The following is a 21558-nucleotide window of genomic DNA, read 5'->3' as shown; positions in this document are numbered from 1 at the left end:
TTAAATGGCCACAAATTAAAGAATAATAATTAACATTTATTACAAATGTCAAATTTACAAATTTTATAATTGATAACGAACTTCTGATAAAAATTGATAAATAATATCAAGGATAGCTAGCGCATTCTGTTATCAGGAATCCATTACTACTACAATTCTGGCTCCATTTGAGACGTTCTAGGCGTTTCCGATATTTATCATTGCGTGAGCTATCTATACTTATTTAATCAATGCTTTGTAGTAGCTTTATTAATATTTTTTTGGTTTTTAAATAATATTATTAAAAAATTATTTTGAAGTGACTGCAATTTATCTAACCGTAATTTCTCAGTAAATTTTTAAAAAGTTGTCTTATGTTTCGCTTCATAATGCCTTCGAATATTGTACTCCTTAAGTACAGAAATACTTTCTTGCATATTAAACAAATTATTTTGTCACCTAAATAAATTACGAAATAATCCAACGACCACTTATCATTGAAAATACGACATTCTGAATCTATTTTCCTTTTCAATCCTCTTCCTGACATGCCGAATTGGTGAATTAATAGGTAAAGAATAATATTTATAATAAAGGCACTGCAAACTTAGAAATGTAACTGTACAAACGTTATGAAATGATTTCGTCGTACCACTCGTCTATGTGACTGTTGTCGCGATCAGCGCTTATATAAAAATAAATAAGGGTGCCTTCACGACAGGAAAAAAAATAATAATAAATAATAAAAACCAAATATGTGGTATAAAAAATTATAATAAAAAGGAAAACAAAATAAATAATATAAATAATGTGTGGCCCACACGGCACACACCAAATAATAATATAACAATGTAAATAATAATGATATATAAAACAAAATAAATAATTCAATAATTGGCCCAACACGGCGCGCAAATAATAACAAAATAAATAACTAAATAAAATGTGTGGCCCACATGGCACACACGAAATAAGAATTTTATAATAATTTGCCTACGACGGCATACCGCAGTGATACAATAAATATGTGCCTATGGCGGCAATACAAGAGCTCTATATATATAATAATAAATAACGTGCCTACGACGGCTAGGCCCGTCGGCCTTTAAACACAAATGAACAAATATGGTCGACCAATACTCACTTGTGACTATGTTGAAATGGCTGATTCCATCCACGCGACCGCACCAACCCTGTGATTAAACAATTGCCTATGACGGCACACCGCAGTGTATCAATAAAATATAAATCACAGAATTGGTACGTGCGACCACTCAAGCACAGTCACCAACGAAAAAACTGCAACAATCCACAGCCCTGGACGATAACACAATGAATGAAAACCACGTTATTCACAAAACGAAAATGACACTACACAAAAAACGTGGTTTGAATGAAAATGGCTGCGGACGTACGGACTTGACAAAAATGAAATTAGATGTGCACACCACGAAGACACAAAAACAAGAGAGCGACGGTGCCGACGACATTCACCACGAAAGTTATGCCGTCGGACACCACAACGAAGATAAATGTCTCAGTGCCACCACACTAAATCAAAAATACACGAGAACTTACGAAACTTTGGCACTGAGAACATGACTTTTACTTTTACAAAAACATAACCGACAATATGAAGAAAACGTGGAATAACGGGCATTCTCGTACGACGATAACAGCGCGATTACGTGCCCGGCCGGTCGCACACGGAGGCTTATCACCACCACCGACGATGGCTGCGGACACGCAACGCACCGCTACACATCGCACAAAAATGATAACACAATACAGACGAATTACAACACGTTACATTTATTTCGCGGCTTATGGCGCGAACAGTGACTAATCTCTCCATTATCGACGTTAAAACTAAAAACATAAAAGGAAATTGCAATGTCTGTCGTCATAAATTATGATACGTACCCGCGATAACGACTTTTTAAATTACACATATATTTAAATATCTATATTTTATTTACCGTCTTATGGGTGCTGCGGGCCGTTTTAATTTTATAATACTGTTTCTTTTAAAAAAAATTTAAATTGTACCTCATTATTATAATAAATATATTAATACTAAACAATTGTTATTTATATTTTTTTTATATATATACCTATACCTATGCAGGCACCTATGGTTTTTATGAGTGATGATTCTAGAGCAGAGAAAAACTCGTCGCATTCTGTATGGCCTTCTGCTAAGCAATTTCTTTGCCATTTTCTTATGGCACAAGCTGAATGGCGTTGGTTGCATGATACTAAAAATGGAATTAAGCTAGATGATCGCTGTCCACTAATGAGACTGTTCCAAAAAGTAAAATTCATAATTACCTATGTTTTATGTCATAAAATTAAAATTAGAGTATAATATTACTAATATACAAAGGGTTTGAATTGAATATCTATGGAAAATTGTTATTTTTACTATAGGTAATGTATGAAGACAACATGTTAGATTTAGAAAACGCGATAACTGGAATTCATAACGTATCTTCCAAATTTAACAATTTTGTGCAGCGTTTTGAAAAAAATTATAATAGAAAAGAACAGTGGACTAAATTATATAGACTACATATTCTTAACCGAAATCATGAAACTAACAAACTACGCGGAGGCTTCAATCAGGGTTATAAAAGATATACTTCATTATAGGACTAAAGCATATAACGCAGTAGTTTTAGTTGATTTCATTGTTAATGTTGGTGAAAATTATTTTACTTTACGATTGCTTGTTCGTGCACATGATAGACATTTTGAATTCCATAGACTTTATAGCAAATTGTGCTCTAAAATAGGGCATATTGTGAAGGATGATGTTAAACAAATAAATAATTGCACATATTCAATACCTAGCGAATCAAGTCCAAACATTGTATACATATTAAATACTGAAATAGGTATCTGTTCGTGCAAAATTGGATGTGCTGGAGCTTTTTGTAAGCATCAAGCCTCGATTCATGAAAATTTAAAAATACAATTACCTAACTTACCACCTATTACTCTCATTGAACATCATGCACTTGGTATTTTAGCATTGGGTGATAAATGTCCAGAAGCACCATTTTTTCTTGGACTTAAAGAATGTCTTCCCGAAACATCAACTAACAATGAAATTATACCTGTGGGAAATCCTATAGAGCAAAACTCAAATACTAAAATAATTGAGCCTTCAAATAGTACTAAAGAAATTGATTTTAATGTATCAAACCATACAGAATTAATTGCAGAGACTGAAGCTGAATGGCTAAGGTTACAAAAAATGGTACCATCTTTACCACCCATCATACTTCAAAAATTGGCAAAAAATTTAAAAAATATAAAAACGAAACAACAATTTGTAAATCTTATTCATACTGTTAACACATCGGCAAGGACAATTAATAGTAGAGGTAAAAATAGAGTCCAGCCTACTTCTATAAATAGAAGAAAAGGTAATGTTACTCGGGATTCAAAAAGGATTCTAGCAGGGAGGAGACTTGAAACCTATGTGGTAAAAGGAAATATTAGAATATCTCACAATTTGGGTCAAAACATTTCCAAAAGTAAACTAAATGCAAAAAACATGTAAAAGGCCATTAAAATGTTTAATTATTAAGTACCTAATGCATGTATATGTAAGTCCACCAATTTTTATTTACTATAAAAAGTTATATATTTTGAATTTAGTTTTTTATCATTAAAATATGTACTGAATGAATAATTTTATTTCAATAATAAACCATATTTTATTAAGTTTCCTTAAAATTTACTAAAAGTGAAAATTAAAATTCAAGCAAAGACAAAGTTAACAACGGTATTAAAAAATTATATATCATAATATCCTGCAAACATACATTATACTCCTATTTGAAATTATATATAGGTATAATAGGTATTATTTTTAATTGCAAAGTTAAATAAAGGTTATATATTATAACTTTATAAAAGTACAACTTTAACTCACACTATTGTATCACAAAATATATAAATGATTGTATTCTTATAGGTACTCACAAAAAAAATAAATCATTGTAATTATAGATATTATAAAATGTACTTAAGTAAATAGTAAATTGAATGAAAAATAATCTAATGACCAGGGCTCATAATTTCTAGCATTTGCATATTTTTTTTGAGAGGTCCTAGAGATACCTATGTGAGCTATAAATTTGTTTCAGATACCCAAGAAGCTAAATTCGAAATTTTATGTTGCATATTTTTGCATATTTCGAAGTATAAGTGCTATTTTGCTTTTTTTTCTATTTTCCAATATTATTTTTCCATAATATTTATTTATTTTTTTTGTTTTCAGTTCCGTAGCTTTTAAAAAAAATTTTCTTAATAATAAAAAGTAATTATAGTCGTATTAATTATTTATATTAGTAATTAATTCGTGTAAATTAATTGTTCTTATAATATTATAAGAAAAAACTATATATAACTATACAAGTTTAGATGACGTGCGACCTAGCGAGAGTGTATGCTTGATACTTGGTAATCCCATCGTTAAAGAAATTGTAGCATATGCACTAGTATTTTATTTTTAGTTTCTAGGTATTCCGAAACCATTATCTAGATATTCCGATATCATTATTTTCAGATTATTTACAGATTATTACTCAGTCGTTTCCGATTGTTCGTATTGTATGCATGCTAGTTCATTTCGTGAATTCGCAATCTAAATTCTATAGTTTTGTTCATACAGAATTTATTTTACAATGCCTAAAGAAAAACAATCTGTTTCTAGTCGTCTTAAAAATATTGTTCGCGAATTTGGTGAAAATACATTTGCAACCGACGCTAGTGTATTACTATGTAAGTTTTGTAATATTAAAATTAACCACGAAAAAAAATTTAATATCACACAACATTTAAAAACCGAAAAACATATGAAGGCCGTTAAACGTGCAGAAAATCAAAGTGAAAAAAAAAAAACAACAATTGGTTACCAACTCTACCAAAAAGTCCTCATTCAGTAAAGATTTGTGTTTTGCGTTGTTATCAGCAAATATACCACTGAATAAAGTTTCAAATCAAAGCTTTCGTACATTTTTGGAAACTTATACCGGAAATAATGTTCCTACAGAAACAAACTTGAGACTTGGATACATAGATGACATTTTTGACGAAACAATGAGTAAAATTAAACTTGAACTGTCTGGTAAAAAAGTTTGGGTCAGCATTGACGAAACTACCGATGTTGAAGGTAGGTTTGTTGCTAATGTAATTGTTGGTATACTTGAAGCAGATTACCCGGGTAAACAATATTTAGTTCATTCAGAACAATTAGAAAAAACAAATTATTCGACTATTTGCAGAGTATTCGACAAATCTATCGGAATCATTGGTATTCAACACGAGGATGTTTTATTGTTTACATCCGACGCCGCTCCCTATATGATAAAAGCTGGTAATACATTGAAAGCATTTTATTCCAAAATGATTCATATTACGTGTACAGCTCATGGACTCTACCGAGTAGCAGAGGAAGTAAGGGGCAAATTTAGTAATGTCGACAAACTTATTTCTAGTGTTAAGAAAATATTCCGAAAAGCACCAAACCGTGTTCAACTGTTCAAAGATGAAGCTCCTCATTTAAATTTGCCACCGGAGCCTATTATAACACGTTGGAGTACGTGGATCATCGCCTCGAATTACTATTGTGAAAACATTGAAATCATACATAAAATTCTCGAAAAACTAGACGCCGATGATGCTGTTAGCATCAAAGAGGCCAAAAAATATATTTCCAAAGCTGGTATTGAAAGAGATTTGGCCTACATAAAGTCCAATTTTACAATTTTAACAGTTTCCATTACCAAGTTGCAAAAACAAGGGCTACCATTAGCTGAAGCTATAAATGTATTTGAAAATGTTGAAAAAGTTTTTGAAACACTTCAAGGACAAATTGGAAAAGCTGTTTTCAATAAACTCAATAACGTCACCCACAAAAATATCGGTCTTAAAATTTTAAAAAATATTTCAAATATATTATCTGGTGTAACTATGAACACAGAACTTGAACTTGGACTTCCTGAAGACTTTTCAACAGATGATCTCGTGTACTTTAAGTTTACACCAATTACGTCAGTGGACATTGAGCGGTCGTTTTCAATGTACAAGACTCTACTAAGTAACAATCGAAGATCATTTCACTTTGAAAACTTGTACAAACATCTAATTATTCAATGTAACTTTCAAGGTAAATATATGTTTAAAAATATTTAAAATATATAGGTATCATTATTCATTATTAATTATAATTTATAATTTTTTTTTTATAACAGAACAATCGCAGAATAAATGAGTACCACAAGTCGTTTACCACAATAATTCCGATGTAATATTATTCAATTTTTTTTTTTAATAATAATAATAGTTTACCACAATAATTCCGATGTAATATTATTCAATTTTTTTTTTAATAATAATAATAATTTTTTTTTTCGCATATTTTAGTATTTTTAGTGCATATTTAAGCGCTTATATGAATATTTTTAAGAGCATATTATTGCGCTTGTAATAACCTTTTTTAGAGCTATAAGTTATGAGCCCTGCTAATGACTATAACCTTTTAAAGCCTAAATAATTATTACAGTAATTAAAAGTTACATTTAAATACTGATTAATATTAACTATTGAAAATAATTTATTTTAGCGACTACTGTTAGGTAAGTAGTTAACAGTTTACATTGTTTTGGGGGAAAATTATCTTGATACATTTATTTAAGTGTGTTTACATTAATGATCTAAATGATTGGAGTATATATTACAAATTTTTTTGTACAATACAAGGATACCTACTAATTATTTAGTAACACTGCTTTTATTATTAATTAATATTGATATATTGTATTATATATAATTATTATATTATATATTATTTATTATATCTTTAATTTAATATATCTTAATAATTATCATTATTAAACACCTTTAAGACACCTTTACACTACAATCGTAGCTTCACAAAAAAATGTATATTATGTTTACTTAAATAAATGATAATACTATAAAGATTCTTGGCAAGATTCTTGCTGATGATAAATAATTGATAATAATCGATAATAATTAAAATGTTGGCGCAAAATTCAAATGGGCCAATGAAATGCGCGTATTAATATGCGGTGCTGGGGCTATAGAGCCTTTGTTAATACGCATACGGTATGTCACTTCGACTACCAGGCGAGATGTTCCACCCCACCTATCTGAACCGAAGACAGCACCGGAACTCGTCAGGAACCTACGAGACGCGATGACGCAACTTCAGCCGACACCCGGATCAAATCACGCGACGAAAAGATTGATTTTCTTACCTCCAGACCTGAATAAAGTCACGCATGTCTTTCTCCAAGTCGACGCTGTGCAACCGTCTTTACTACCACAATACGAAGGCCCCTATGCAGTACTAGAACACTACAAGAATTTCAAATTACAACGCAACAACGGCATAGTTTTAGTTTCTATTCACCACCTTAAACCAGCTTCGTACTCAGGGAGGATCCCGTAACCGCAGATCATACCTACGCAACACATGCCGAAGTCGTCTAGCCTGAAAATCACGTACATTTCTGTTTTTCTCTCCGCTCTTTGGGGGAGTAATGTGGCGACCCACAATATTGTTGTTAATAACCGCGGTAACGCGTCAACTGCGTGTCCCCCTACTTTCACATTATATATAGTCGCAATCGCCGATCGTCGTCGGCCTCCATGAGCATTACCTCCACCCGTCCAGTCGCTCGTACGTTTTTCACTCGACACGCGATTTTGCGATAACCTATAGCTTATTATATTTTGTTTATAATTCTTGTCATTTTATAATAAACGTACCTTTTAGCCTGACAGTCTTAGCGTTTTTAATATTGTTTCTTTTATTTAATTGGTATTGATATACACGAAACCAATGTTTTGTTTTTTCTAACATACTTGATATGGGCTAGTTTCTCTGGTATCACCACAGAATAAAACAGAATAGACACTGATAACAAATTACATGGGCAGCATAGGACAATAATGAAATCAGTCAGCCATTTTATTTGAGGTACAGTAGGAAGTTAGTAACATTTTACTCCATCATGAAACGGTAGTAATATTCTTCATAAGCTACTACGCATTTTCAAATGCTCTTAATAGTAGTATTATTTTTCAAGGTATTAGGTGCAATAAGAGTTTGAGATTTGGGGGGCTTATAAGTCTTATACTATGATATGAACATGGGTCAACACCCAACCTCCCATCATTACCAAAAAAATATAAATTGTGTTTTTGTAAATTTACTACAATAATGATTTGCATTTTATAATATTGTGATATGCATATATTATTAAGAAATAATAATACGCATATTCCTGAGTCGTATAAGGAAAAACGTACTATTGCACAAACTTAATGGGCGCCACGCGCGAATTTCAAACAACCACAACAACATCATCATTCGAATAAGACAATCAAGGCCAAGGGCAACCAAGTGATGAAACATCACTTGGATATGAAGACCAAGACCAAGGACAGCCACGTGTCGAAAACAACACAATTAAAACAGAATCAACAGAGTATATAAAGGCTCCGTTTCAACACCAACGGCAGACGTGTCCAGCTATCAGACCAAGCCCTTCTGAGTTTCGTCTTCGATATTGTTAACGCGTAAATTTATAATTTATATTTTTGTATCTATGTCTGTTTCTGTAATTGTATTTATTAAAGTGTTTACAAGTGTTTGAAATAATTGTTTAATCAAATTTATCCCGATCCAACAACATCATTACGATAGGTACCTGTTTTTATTGGGTACCACGTAACAATATTATATCAATACAAACGGTTTTAATAAACTTAAAAAATTTATATAAATACCTGTATAATACTATTTAATCATCGATGAATCTATTTTACACATTTTTTTTTTTTAATACTTCCCATTTTTAAATCCTGTACATGGGCCTGTATTATGGTAGACATACTATCTAAAAAATGATCCACAAGTAAAAACTTCTTGGAACCCAGTAAGTCACCATGTTTCACACTGTTTGGTAGATCACATATTGAACAATTACCATAATTGAAATTACAATTAATAACGAATATCAGTTATCACTGATTATAATTTGGTAACAAAAGTACCTCAATTAAAATGGTCACTGATTTCGTTGCCACCGTGTTGTGTCCACCCCTGGTATCACTTATCAATTATTTTATCACAGCAAAAATGTCCGATAAGAAATTTTAAACGGAGACTTCGAAACTACACATTATTTTGATAAACCAGAGATCCAAAATCTGATCTGAAGACTAAAAAAAAAAGCTCATGGGGGGGTATATCCCCCATCATACACCCCTGCGCATGCCACTAAATTTGATATACATATTGACATATTGCATCTTGTTCACTGGCAAATGGCGTATTCTTTTGAACAACAGATTTTTCATCGGAAATATTAACGAAGAGAGATGGCTAATTACACGTAATTTGATATACATATTCTGCATTATATCGAGAATGATGAGGATGTAAGAGTCTAAGTCCATAGACGTGGCCAGACTTTCTTGTCAGGAGTTGGTAAACTTCACCAAATTTAAAAAGTTTCAAAAAAATGTTCCAAAAATTAAAAATTTTATTTAATGTGTTATTTATTTTATCAATTAGATATTTTTACAGAATAGTAATGGTATAGTAATAGTAGTAATAGTATGGTAATTTATATATTTCTTACATTATAATTAATTAAAAATATTAAATAAACTAATTAAATCAAACATATAAAAAATTGTAAATTATACATTAAAAATATAAAATAATATAGTATTACAATATCAAACATCTGTTGTGAAGAATGATAATGATATTTTTGAACTCATAAATTATATTATCATAGTCAAGTTCTGATAATAGTTCTTGCTTGACAAACATAAGTAATAAGTTATTACTTATATTACAGGGCTCGAGATTTATAGCACTAATAAATCATGAAATATGCGATATTATATGCACCGAAAAATGTAAAATATGCACTATAAGATGCACTAAAAATATGAAAATATGCTTTAAAAATTATTTATTTAATATTTTTATTTAGACATTTATAAATTTATAATTATTAAAATTTAAAGAAAAATTTTTATATAATTTTACATTTATAATTTTCTACAAATAATGACTAAAAACTCTTTCCTGTTCTCATTAATTTGTATGTGTCGAATTTTGTCAATCTGTAAAATATAATTATTTCAAATCAATAAATCATTAAAAAGTAACTTACAGTTTGTACCTTCATAATTACACTGTATTATTATGTGTTTCCGAATATTTTCAAACTTGAAAGATCTGTTATTGCTTAATAATGTTTTGTACAACAACAACATTAAGATAAAAGATACGATAAACACAATATTGACTTGCATTGGGATATTTTAGGAATATTTTTTTCAATCGACAATGAGTTTTATAACGTCCCAAAACTGTTGATCACCGATGAGTGGTCGAAATACGTATTTTTGCAGGACTGAGTTTTCGATTTTTACATTAATTAGCAATAAATAGCAAAATAGTCGAAAAAATAGCAAAACCTCTAGAATATGCAAAAATATGCACTAAAAACTTTTAGTATTGAGTTCATTTTTGTCTGAAATGGATTTATTGCTTTTCATAAACTACAAAAAAATATGCAAATGCTACAAGTCTCGAGCCCTGGAATAACCCTTCTAGTCTATTTTTTGTCATATTCTTGCGAAGTTTTGACCTGACAATAGAAATTTTAGAAAATGACCTTCACAAGAACATGACGTAACTGGAATAACCAAAAATTTCATTAAATCATAAAAATGTGAAAAAATATGTTTTCGATTTAACTACTGTAACCATTCTAATCATTGATCAATATTTGTTGTAGAAGATCCACAAGAAATGTCTGTAAATCCTTTAAGAAGTTTAATTTCCTGTTCTAGTTTCTCTATTTTTTCCAAAGTACATGACTGAACAGTTTTTTGTATAAATTGTTAAAAAATGAGTCATCTGACCGAAAGTTTTGAAGTGTAGTATTCAATGAAGTAATTAATGAAATAGCTGATAGCAAATTAAGTTGTTTTGCCTGAAAATTTGCACTTACTTTCACAATTAATTTTAAAATTGGATACGTCATCTTTAAAGAAAAAATAAAACTAAACGATTTCATTTTCTTTATAATTCCTTTACACTTGGTATAATATCAGGTAATTTTGTGTTCTCATAGATATTTTCCAGCGTTTTAACTAAAGCAATATAGTTTAATTTAATATCGGCAACAGCTTCATATATACATGCCCACCTTGTAGTTGATAATGACTTCAGAGTAACTAATTTTGTATTTACTTCTTTTGCTAATTTTTCAAGTACTGTATACCATGTAGAGTAGGGTGGCACTCAAATTTTTTTTTTTTTTTTAGTTTTCTCATGTTTTTAATTTGATCTATCTATAATAAAAGTGATATTGTGAAAGTATGAAACAATTTAAAAAAAATTAGGAGGTCGCTCAATGCACTTAAAAATACCAAATATAAAATAATAATATTCCTAAAATAATTTTATTTTTGTAAAGTTAAATTTAATTATAAATGTAGTTTTAAATTATATTAGGAACAATAAAAAGTAAATACAAACTGGGTCATTACATTGCATAACTATTGTGTTGATAAAGTGTATAAAAATCATATGGTTTACAATCAATTACATTTGTAACAAAGTTGTCTTTCTGGAATCAGGAAAATCTTTTCTGTGTATTTAGATTACTTGCAGAATATATTGCTGTTGATCTTCTTGATTTGTAAGAGTTCCATTAAATGATGTCATCAATGCTATACGTCTTTTAGCTGCATCATTAACCACTTCGAGAGTTTTTACTTTATTATATCCATCCAGAAATTGCATACTATTTTTCCAAGTACTTGGGTGTGTCGTTAAAAAATCAGTTTTAATGTTAAAAGCCGTAAAAAGCTTATGTGTATTATTTTTAACAAAATCATTTAATTCACAAATTGAAATACTATGTTCTGGTATTGTTATTCTGTGTTCAAGAACATTAGTCCCAATTTTGTCTAGAGACTTTACCATTTTTAATTTAGTATCATCTGAAACTTGATTGTCAAAAAATGCCAATCCAATTAATGTATCACTAAGGTACCATAAATGTCCAGAAAAAACTTTTAAGGCTAATTTATAAATACCATTACTTGTATTTTTGTACCCATTCAAATTTTTTATGAAATTCAAATCATTTAGTGGTGCACCTGAAGCATCAATTGAAGTAAACCATGCTTTTAAATAAACTCTCATTATGAACAAAGTAAAATGTTCTAAGTTTGATAAATCTGTGTTTTTTAGTTCAAATTGTGAACGAAACAAAACAATTTTTATACTATAAATTATTTTCGACATCCATCTGGCTCGATGACAAGCTCCAGGTTTTTTAAAACCATTTTTTTCGGGAAGCTTTTCTCCAAGGAAATATAAACTTAATTGCAGCAACTCTTTACAGTCATCACGTGGTTGAAACTCAGTTAATTGATCAAGTATAAATTTTACCATATCAGTTTTTATCACATTTAAATTTGGTGACAGGAATGTACTCATTAAGCCATTTTCAAATCCCTCTTTATTTATGTTAGGCCAAGATTTTGAAAATTGTTTAAATAATGCAATATCTGGTCCATTTGATGGACCCATTAAACAATCAAACACTTTACCTACGACAATTTCAAAAATATGATGCCGACAGGCCAATTTTAACAATACTCGTTCTAATTTTTTTTCTAATAACACACATGCACCACTTTTAAGTCCTGTATTGCTAGCAGTAGTGTCAAAACACATAAATTGAACACGATTTGATAAGTCCCAGTCATTAAGAAAATCATAAATTGCCTCAGCTATTATTTTTCCAGTACCTTTTAACAATTGTGGAACGCCTAAAAGTTTCAAATTACCATTTCCGGAAACTAAAACGGCTTGGCGATCTACATGTTCTGTTTTTGTTAATGTTGGTAGGATTTTTCCATCAAAATGAATTACTAGTGAGTCAGATGGATCAAAAGCAGATTTTATATCTGCTGCAATTTTTTCTCTTTGTTGACGACGAGCTCTTCGTATTAATTCTCTATTTAAAGCAATGCTAGTTAAATCTTGTCCAACTGATTGAGCCACAGCTGCTAATACAAATGTCGCATTTCTGTTACTTATATTAGCTCTGTCCAACACTGATGTTAGGGTACTATTAACTACATTTTTTACTCTTTTCTATGGACATTTTGACTGTTCAGCGAACTTATCTACTTCAAATGCAATATCATCCATGTCACTTTGCTCGTCACAAGAAGAATCGCTTATTAATTGTACTTGATATGATGATTCAAATTTTCATTGACTTTCCTTACGTTTTCTTCTATTCAATATTTCATTTTTTTGTATACGTTTTTCTTCAATTTCATCAAAATGTATATCTCTTTTTGCCATATATCCTAGACGTCCTTTTTCTCTCCGAGCTAACAAAAACAACTTGTCTTCTTCGATATTAATTAAATTTAATGCGTTGTTATGTGCTATATCAAATAGATCGTCAAGTATATTTATAAATTGATTTTCTTTTATTATTTGGTTATCTGACCGTCTTAATGAATTTTTTTTTAAGTTTATCCATTTTGTGTGTAAATCATTAAGTTTTTTAGATACGTGGTATTCTTGTTTAGTTGGTATATTAGCCCTGACCCAAAATGTAATGACTTCACGTGCAGTTAAAGTAGAACTTTGTCGAATAGAATAATTATTATCCAAATGTAAATTAAAAAACTTACATAATGTTTGACGAATTGATGGCAGTTTGTTCCCAAATATAGTTTCCGACGTTGATCCAATTAACCAAATATCTCGATTTTTCAATGAAGACTAAGGTATAAATTTATATTATTTATTACATTATTCTTTAAGTAAATATTGGTGAATAAAATAAAATACTTACTCGAGTCATAATGAAAATATTGAATCAATCAGTAGATTTAAAAATGTATAAAATAATCTTCTCTATACGTCCGTAGTCAGTACACATAAATGTATTAAACAACACTAAACACTAAAATAGTACCGTCGTACCAGTATCAAAAGATAAACTGACCAGAAACTTAGATTACATTAATACAATATTGTTATCGATATAAAATAATGACTGCAGTACAATTATAGTACAATTATAGATGTAATTTCCTTATAGATGTAATGCCTTGAGCGACCGTTAAATATTATTTGATTTGCACCAAACTTTCAACAAAGCATTTTTACACCAAATGAAACAATATTAAACCATGAGACATGATAAAAAAAAAAAAAAATCACATACAAATGAGTGCCACCCTAATGTAGAGCTCCCTTCTAAAAATACATAAATTGAACAGTACCGAAAAAATCAAAAAGTACTCTATTTTTAAGTCCAATTGAATATATTAAAACTAAATTTAAGCAGTGTGCGTAATAATGCACATAGAATATGTTTTCATTTTTTTCTTTACATTTTTTCTGAACACCATTATAATATCCGGCCATAGCTGCTTATAATTGATTCTACACGTCGGGGTTGACGATAGATATTAGTTAACTGACTTTGAGATGATCTGTAACCGTTAGAGAGGTTATGCCATCGAAATTATAACAATATTTTTTAATACTGAGATACTTATACTTTATTTATATTATAACACAAATAAATTTTCGTAACAAACCCGTATGGTGTTATATACAATGCATTGATATGAATTTTTTTTTTTTATGCATTTTAAAATATGTATTTTAAAAAAATTAATACGTAGTGAATATATGATTAACGAAGAGACACAATCGATAATTCAAATTTATTCACAATATTCTGAAATATTTCATTTAGAAGGGGATCATTTAACTTTTACAAATGCTGCAGAGCATAACATTAAATTAAGGGAGCTTGAGCAACCATTTTTTAACAGTGGGAGTTCTGCCCGACCGAGTCTCGAAACTAAAGGCACATACACACTACGCTGACGTGACGCATTAACACGCAATAACACGTGTAATATAATTTTCCGTCGATCTAACGTGTGTAGTGATGTATACATTAGCCTGACGTGACGTGTGAACACTCAATCACACGTCACACGGTGTGACACGCGTCAGCTGCCGATCAAATTTTTAGATTTTTGTCAGTCGTGTGAAGCCGTGTGAAGGCACAACATGGAGGAAGAGCTTATCGAGTATGTAAGAGCTTATCCCATGTTATATAATTTTAAAGACAAGCACTACAGAAACCAAGTTGTTAGAAAGGAAGCTTGGGACGAGATCGGAGAAAAGTTGGGTAAAACGGGTGAGTATAAACATTTTTAGAGCATATTCTTGCATATGTGTTTGTCTATTGGGACGGATTATTATGTATTAATATATTTCATATTATTTTATTTATTTATAAATATTAATAAAATAATAATAATAATATTATAATAAAATATATATATAGGTAATATTTATAATATATATTTTAATAATAAAATAATAATATTTAGGTATACGTAAATATTATTTTATTTATTTTATTATATCATTTTATTTTATTTTATTATTTCATATATTAGCATATTTCTATAAAACATTATTATGGTTTGTAAAATTGATATTGGTTTTCGGTAAATTCTATATTATAATACAATTCTGTAATTTCTAATTGCGTCGGCGACGGCTAACGACGGCGTAGGTCGTTCACGTTATCGTCGTAATCGCACGTCTATTTAAAAATAAATTTCGTCTCAATTATCATGTTATTATTAGTTTATTTTTATACTTTCTTATTTTATCATAATTATAATTGTTTTGACAAAAATAAAAACGGACGTAAAAATATCATTGATAATTTGGATTATATGTATATTACAATATATTATTTTATAATTGTATTCCTCGCAATGCGCAAAAAAACTTCAATTTAAAATGTCGTTTAATGAGGGATTCTGCCCAGCCGTATGTAATCCCATTGCCATGGACAACTTGCTGTTCCTTCTGGTGATATAAAAAAGTTTTTGAATTTTTCTCTTGTTTGAATAGCATCGCGTATATAGTTTCTACGGATCGGTGTCAAATCTTCTAAACCACACATTTCTTCCTCGGTTACCATGATTTCTTTTTCAAATGGTGTGATCACTTTGTTTTTACGAAGCATATTGTGAAGGCAACATGCAGATAAAACGATATAATCAGCTGATTCTGGTTGTGTTTCGATTGGCTTTAAGAATATTCTCCAACGCCCTGCTAGAATTCCAAACGCGTTTTCAACAGTGCGTCGTGCTCTTGAATGACGGTAATTGTAAATTTTTTCGTGTTCGCTTACAATGGAATTCCTGCTGTACGGACGCATCATCCAAGTTTTTAATGGGAATGCTTCATCAGCGACGACAACGTAGGGAAAAGATTGACCCGTTAATACTGTTAGTTCATCTTCTTTAGGAATATGAAGTTGGTTTGTAAGTAGTTTTTTCCCAAAAGTCGACCTTTGTAGTGTACCACCATCGCTATTTCTACCATAAGCTCCAACATCCACTAATGTAAACTTGCTATAAGCATCCACCATGGCTAATAAGACTATAGAATGCGTTCCTTTATAATTGTAATATGAAGATCCAGCTTTGTATGGGCATCGTATTTGTACATGTTTCCCATCCAATGCTGCCATGCAATGAGGATAATTCCATCCATTTTTCATAAAACTCCTTGGCAATACATTTCCAGTGGTTTTTATCAGGCTCAATCATGTATATGGGTTGCAGAGTTTTCCAAATAGCTTTACAGCATTCTTTTACAATTAAGCCAACGGTAGTGAAACCAATTCGAAAAGAAAACCCAACGATCTATAAGAATTTCCAGTTGCTAGGTACCTGTAACAAAAATATTAATTTCGTTTTTTGTGAATTTACGGTATCGACAATCATATTTTAAAATATTATTTTTTTTTATTTTTATTTTTTTTTTGTAGGTGATCAGTGCAAAGATGCATGGAATAAAGTACACAATGCTTACACTAACGCATTAAATAGGAGAAAAACCAAATCCGGTCAAGCAACCAAAAAAATGGTAAAATGGATATATGAAGATCAAATGACATTCCTAAATCCCTCTGTGGCAACTAGAGAGTAAGTGAAAACAAAACCTAATGTTGTGCTATTAAGTTTTAAGTTAGGTTGGTAGTTTAACAAGCTTTATACATGTTATAGAACTCATGGAAATTCGAGTGAAATTTCACAAGACGAAACTCAGGAAGAAGAGAATAATGTTGATGATCCTGAAGCAATTGGAGCAATAGAAGATGAAACCCAGCCTTCTCAGTACCAGAATGTCAACGAATCTCTTTCTACTGATAAATTAGATTTTATTTCTCCTGAACCGCCTTCAAACGATTCAAAGAGAAAAAGTACAAGAATTGAAGCCACCATGAACGAATTGGTTTCAATAATGAAAAGCAATAGCCGTATGCGCTCACAACAACTCTCTCAAAATCAAAGTGCTACTTCTCAATCTTGTCTTCATGATGAAGAAGAAATGTTCTTTTTGAGTTTAGCCAGATTTGTAAAAAAATTAAAACCAGAAGAGCGTATTAGGGTGAAATCGGAGGTGTCTCAAGTTGTATTTCAAGCAGAATATCGTAACCTTCAAAACCCTCAACACTACAATCAACAAGACCAATTCTATATACAATCACCTGCAACTTCTGAACAGTCTATTTACTCAGAAACAGATACTACAAATACACAACTACGATCTCTGTAAATATAATCGTTAATTTTATATTAGTAATTATATTTGGTTTTCATAAATATTTATTATGTTGTACATTATTATTACTAACCTAACCTAGTGTAATAAAGTATTCTGACTAAATAATTTACATAGTCCATCCCAGTCCCTAAAATATCCAAATTTTTGTACTACACACACAGTTCCAAATCGGTCAAATTTAAATTAAAAATGAATTATTGTAGTGTTGTATGCGGGCTAATTCTAGATAAACACTAGTATACTACCACAGTACCACCGTTCAATTCTGACGAAACTGATAAAAATAAAAATAGCTACTCCCAATAACAATAAATAAATAATAATAACTATAATAAGAGTATAATACATAACAGCATAAAATATTGTTTGCTGTGTGTCTGTGTATAATTTAGATAGTTAAAATGTGTTTGGAAAAAAAAACAATTAAAACATAAAAAAAATGTGAAGCTATAAAATTATACATATTACAATAAAGGTTTAATTTGAATAACACATTTTTAAATTTCCTACTACACACTTCACTTTTCGTACTATACAAAGTGTATCGTACTACCACACAATATTTTAGGACTGGTCTATCCGACTAATGATAATTTTAATTTAAATATAAAAAAACCTTACCTTAAGCACAATGCGAATCTCTGTTCAGGTGAAATGCTCTCTCTCAGCTGTGTAGTGCGTTTTTCGATCTCAGGGCCAATCATTTCCAATAGATAGTAGAATTCATCTTTGTTCATACGAAAATACATTTGAAATCTCTGTTCATCTTCAAGCAATTGTGGCATGAGATGATGAAATTCACCGTATAACTTTCGGTTTAGATTGATAGGATGTACCCACGTTTTTCTATTTCCGTTATTCTTTACTATCATGGTCGCTAAAACCGCTACACATTCTTCTTCTTCGTCGAGTTCATCCCAGTCCATAATTAGATTATTATGATTTTAGCGATGTTTTCAGTGCGTACGAACCCAATCGTCACAATCAACTGAATAAACTAAATAATCACTTTTAGTAAAGTGGCAGGGTATTTATATTTACGTACAGCTCTGACGCGTGTGATACTGATTAGTGTGTACATTAATGACAGCTGACGTGTTCCCACGTGTAACGTGTTATTGCGTGTTAATGCGTCACGTCAGCGTAGTGTGTATGACTCTTAACGCAAAGTGTAAAACACTGTTCTCCAGTTAGTAGTTATGCGTCGAGCGCGCAGTACAAACCCCGGAATCTCCAATGATGAAAATGTGATAAGACACTGTCAGTGTACTGTTCAAAGATGTAAATGATGCCTTCAAATGCATAGAAAAAAGTTAAAAAAAAAAAAGTAAAAAGTCATTTAGCAAATCGACGAGTGTCTCCGTAAGCACAACGAAGTTTGAAGAAGCTATGCTAAATTAAGTCATTGAAAAAATCATTATCGACGAAATATTTAACATAGACGGTAATGCGTGAAAGGTATGTTGTGCATGTAACAATAAAAATAAAAATATAACAAAAATCTGACTATTATTTTTCGGTCTTGGATGTATGTTTTTGTAGATACTTGACATTCAGGCACTTCTCTTATTTTTTTTCTTAGAATCGCTACAAAAATTAACAAATTTAATATTATTGTTCGAATGAGCTATTATATTCGTATCTGGCCATAACAACCGGTTCACTCCGATAACATGCCGACGATGGAATTTTCGCGAACTTTTCGGTCGGCGCACTTCATCGCGCTGGCATCACGCTCCGAGGCGGCACTTGCAAACCAGGCAAGCGGGTTGCGCAGATCGTCTGTGCCAACTTGTATTTTGTGTGTTTTTTCGTTGTCTTCCTATTGAAGATTGTCATCACGTGACTGTGCGAGACACAGTACTGTCTCCTACGCCTCCGTTACGGGTGTTTGATTGGGCCGTTCCATAGGCCAAATAGTTGTGCCGTGGTCCGTCATTTTCGTATGCGTGGCTCGTACTTTCCACATCGCTATTCAGGCCATCGGCAGTGTCACCGTCGTCGAGGTTAGTTGCGTCCAGTGAGCTGTTCCGAAGTTGTCGACATCTGTCGGTCTTGGTGGCTGTCGCACGTGCTGTGTGCACGGTCGCGTGGGCACAACCACACAGACCATAAGACCGTTCGAGGTATTTATGATCGCAACCGGTGACGTGTTAATTATTGTTAATTTTTTTTATTAATATCATTATTATACCTATTGTTTATTATTATTATGATTATTTGAGTACTTTAAATCTCGGACGCCCATCAATTGTATAATTATTATCATCGTTATTATTATGGGATATTTATTTTAATATAAATTAACGGTACCATAATTTATGTTATTTACTCAATCTAAGGCTACCTCTGTCCCTCATTCCTTTTTGCTGATTGACGTTATAGTCGGGTTTATTTCGGGTGTGGCGAGGTCGTCGGATTACCTCTGTCCGACCATTGAGGTTTCGCGTACAATTATCTTGATAAAATATTATAAGATTTGGGATTATCTATAACATAAGATTATAAAAATGGCTTATCTACCCTTGAACAAATGTATGATTAATTAATTGTGCAATTATTAAACACAATTTGAATATTTTTTAAAAATCAATATAACATACTCGTCCTTTAACCATTTCGCTGATGGTGCCGGTGCAATACCACGTCTGTTCTTCAATAAATTCGATTCCATCATCAACTGTAATACTTTAAATTTATTTTCACGATTTTCAACACATGTCTAAACAATAAAGGACTATGGTTAAATGCGAATAACATTCATCATCGATTCAATTGAAAAATGATTAGATAACTGATACATGTTTGCTGATATGCACAGAAACCTTAATACATTATATATCTCGATTTTTAAATAATGAGTATAATTTTATATCTTACTATCAACAATCATAATAACGTACTGGGGACTAATGGATGAACATAAAACTTACGTTAAGAAACAAAAAACTACTGATAATTACTAAGTAAACGTCTCTCCACGTTTCGCCTCTGCCAATGTACTCATTCCAGAAATGTTTCTTTGTGTGATATTCCCACAGCTTACTGGTGTATTGTATCAGATAAACATTATTTTTTTCTATTCTGTACAACTGTTTGGGAGTAGCGAACTTCAGTGCCGGTTCTAGATGCTCAAATGGGATCCCTTTAGTAGATTTCAAATCTAAAAAAAAAAGAATTAAAGTAATATAATATTACAATAATATCAATAAATTAGTGAAATCAAAATAGAATTAAATTCGTGTACACCGTGAACCGAGAAAATAATATGTACCGTCTAAGTTCTTCTTCAGAAAATTTATACAAGTATCTTTAAGACTCGGAACTTCTGGATCCACAGCCTTTTTATTCCCAGCGTATACCTTCGTCCTTTTAAATATTATTTAAGGTGAAAACAAATTTATGAATATATTATTATTCTATGTAAGACCTTTTGTATTTTTTTGACAGTATTTCGTCCAATGGATCAATCTCCTCGACGAACTTTCTTTTGTTTTTTAACGTTGATCCGTCTTCATTCAGCCGTTTGGTAGAGCTTCCCGCTGCATCCGAGTCCATGGTTTTCAATTAGTTAATAAATGTTGTTATGAAAATTGAAAAAAAAACTGATTTTTCAAAATATTTAATTTCTTTTAAGACTGATTGAAAGATATTAAGATATTGGAAGAATGATCTCCACTTATACCGTTATTACATGTATAATACTAAGTAAGTTCATATACGAATACACTTGGACACTTAGTAGGTAGCAAATATAAATTCTCATACAAGAATGAGATATCAAGCTTGTTGCT

At 30.9% G+C, this 21558-nt stretch overlaps 2 protein-coding genes across 2 annotated transcripts; one reads left to right on the top strand and one right to left on the bottom strand.

Moving 5' to 3' along the window:
* The first annotated feature begins 4424 nt into the window (after positions 1–4424).
* LOC112688906 lies at positions 4425–6363 on the top strand. The gene is made up of 2 exons (XM_025562322.1): positions 4425–6160; positions 6246–6363. Exons 1-2 carry the CDS (start codon positions 5092–5094, stop codon positions 6263–6265), a joined length of 1089 nt encoding a protein of 362 aa, XP_025418107.1. The 5' UTR covers positions 4425–5091; the 3' UTR covers positions 6266–6363.
* A 9569-nt stretch (positions 6364–15932) lies between these two features.
* Positions 15933–18493, bottom strand: LOC112688903 (protein ALP1-like). Its single transcript, XM_025562320.1, has 2 exons — positions 18386–18493; positions 15933–16866 (listed from the first exon to the last, which is right to left on the bottom strand). The coding sequence occupies exon 2, from the start codon at positions 16692–16694 to the stop codon at positions 15933–15935; it is 762 nt and encodes a 253-aa protein (XP_025418105.1). The 5' UTR covers positions 16695–16866; positions 18386–18493.
* Between the last annotated feature and the right edge of the window lie 3065 nt (positions 18494–21558).

This window comes from Sipha flava, unplaced genomic scaffold (assembly GCF_003268045.1).
Source record: "Sipha flava isolate LNK unplaced genomic scaffold, YSA_version1 419_pilon_pilon, whole genome shotgun sequence".
In the NCBI taxonomy this organism is placed as follows: domain Eukaryota; kingdom Metazoa; phylum Arthropoda; class Insecta; order Hemiptera; family Aphididae; genus Sipha; species Sipha flava.
Note: the sequence above shows the minus strand (reverse complement) of the source record. Positions and strands in the feature narration are given on the sequence as shown.

What these genes read in the sequence shown, in the direction of transcription:
- LOC112688906 (XM_025562322.1), top strand. Translation starts at nt 5,092, where the DNA reads ATGAGTAAAATTAAACTTGAACTGTCTGGTAAAAAAGTTTGGGTCAGC. An exon ending in TATTCAATGTAACTTTCAAG is followed by an intron (nt 6,161 to 6,245) that starts GTAAATATATGT and finishes TTTTTATAACAG; the next exon opens with AACAATCGCAGAATAAATGA.
- LOC112688903 (XM_025562320.1), bottom strand. Translation starts at nt 16,694, where the DNA reads ATGAAAAATGGATGGAATTATCCTCATTGCATGGCAGCATTGGATGGG.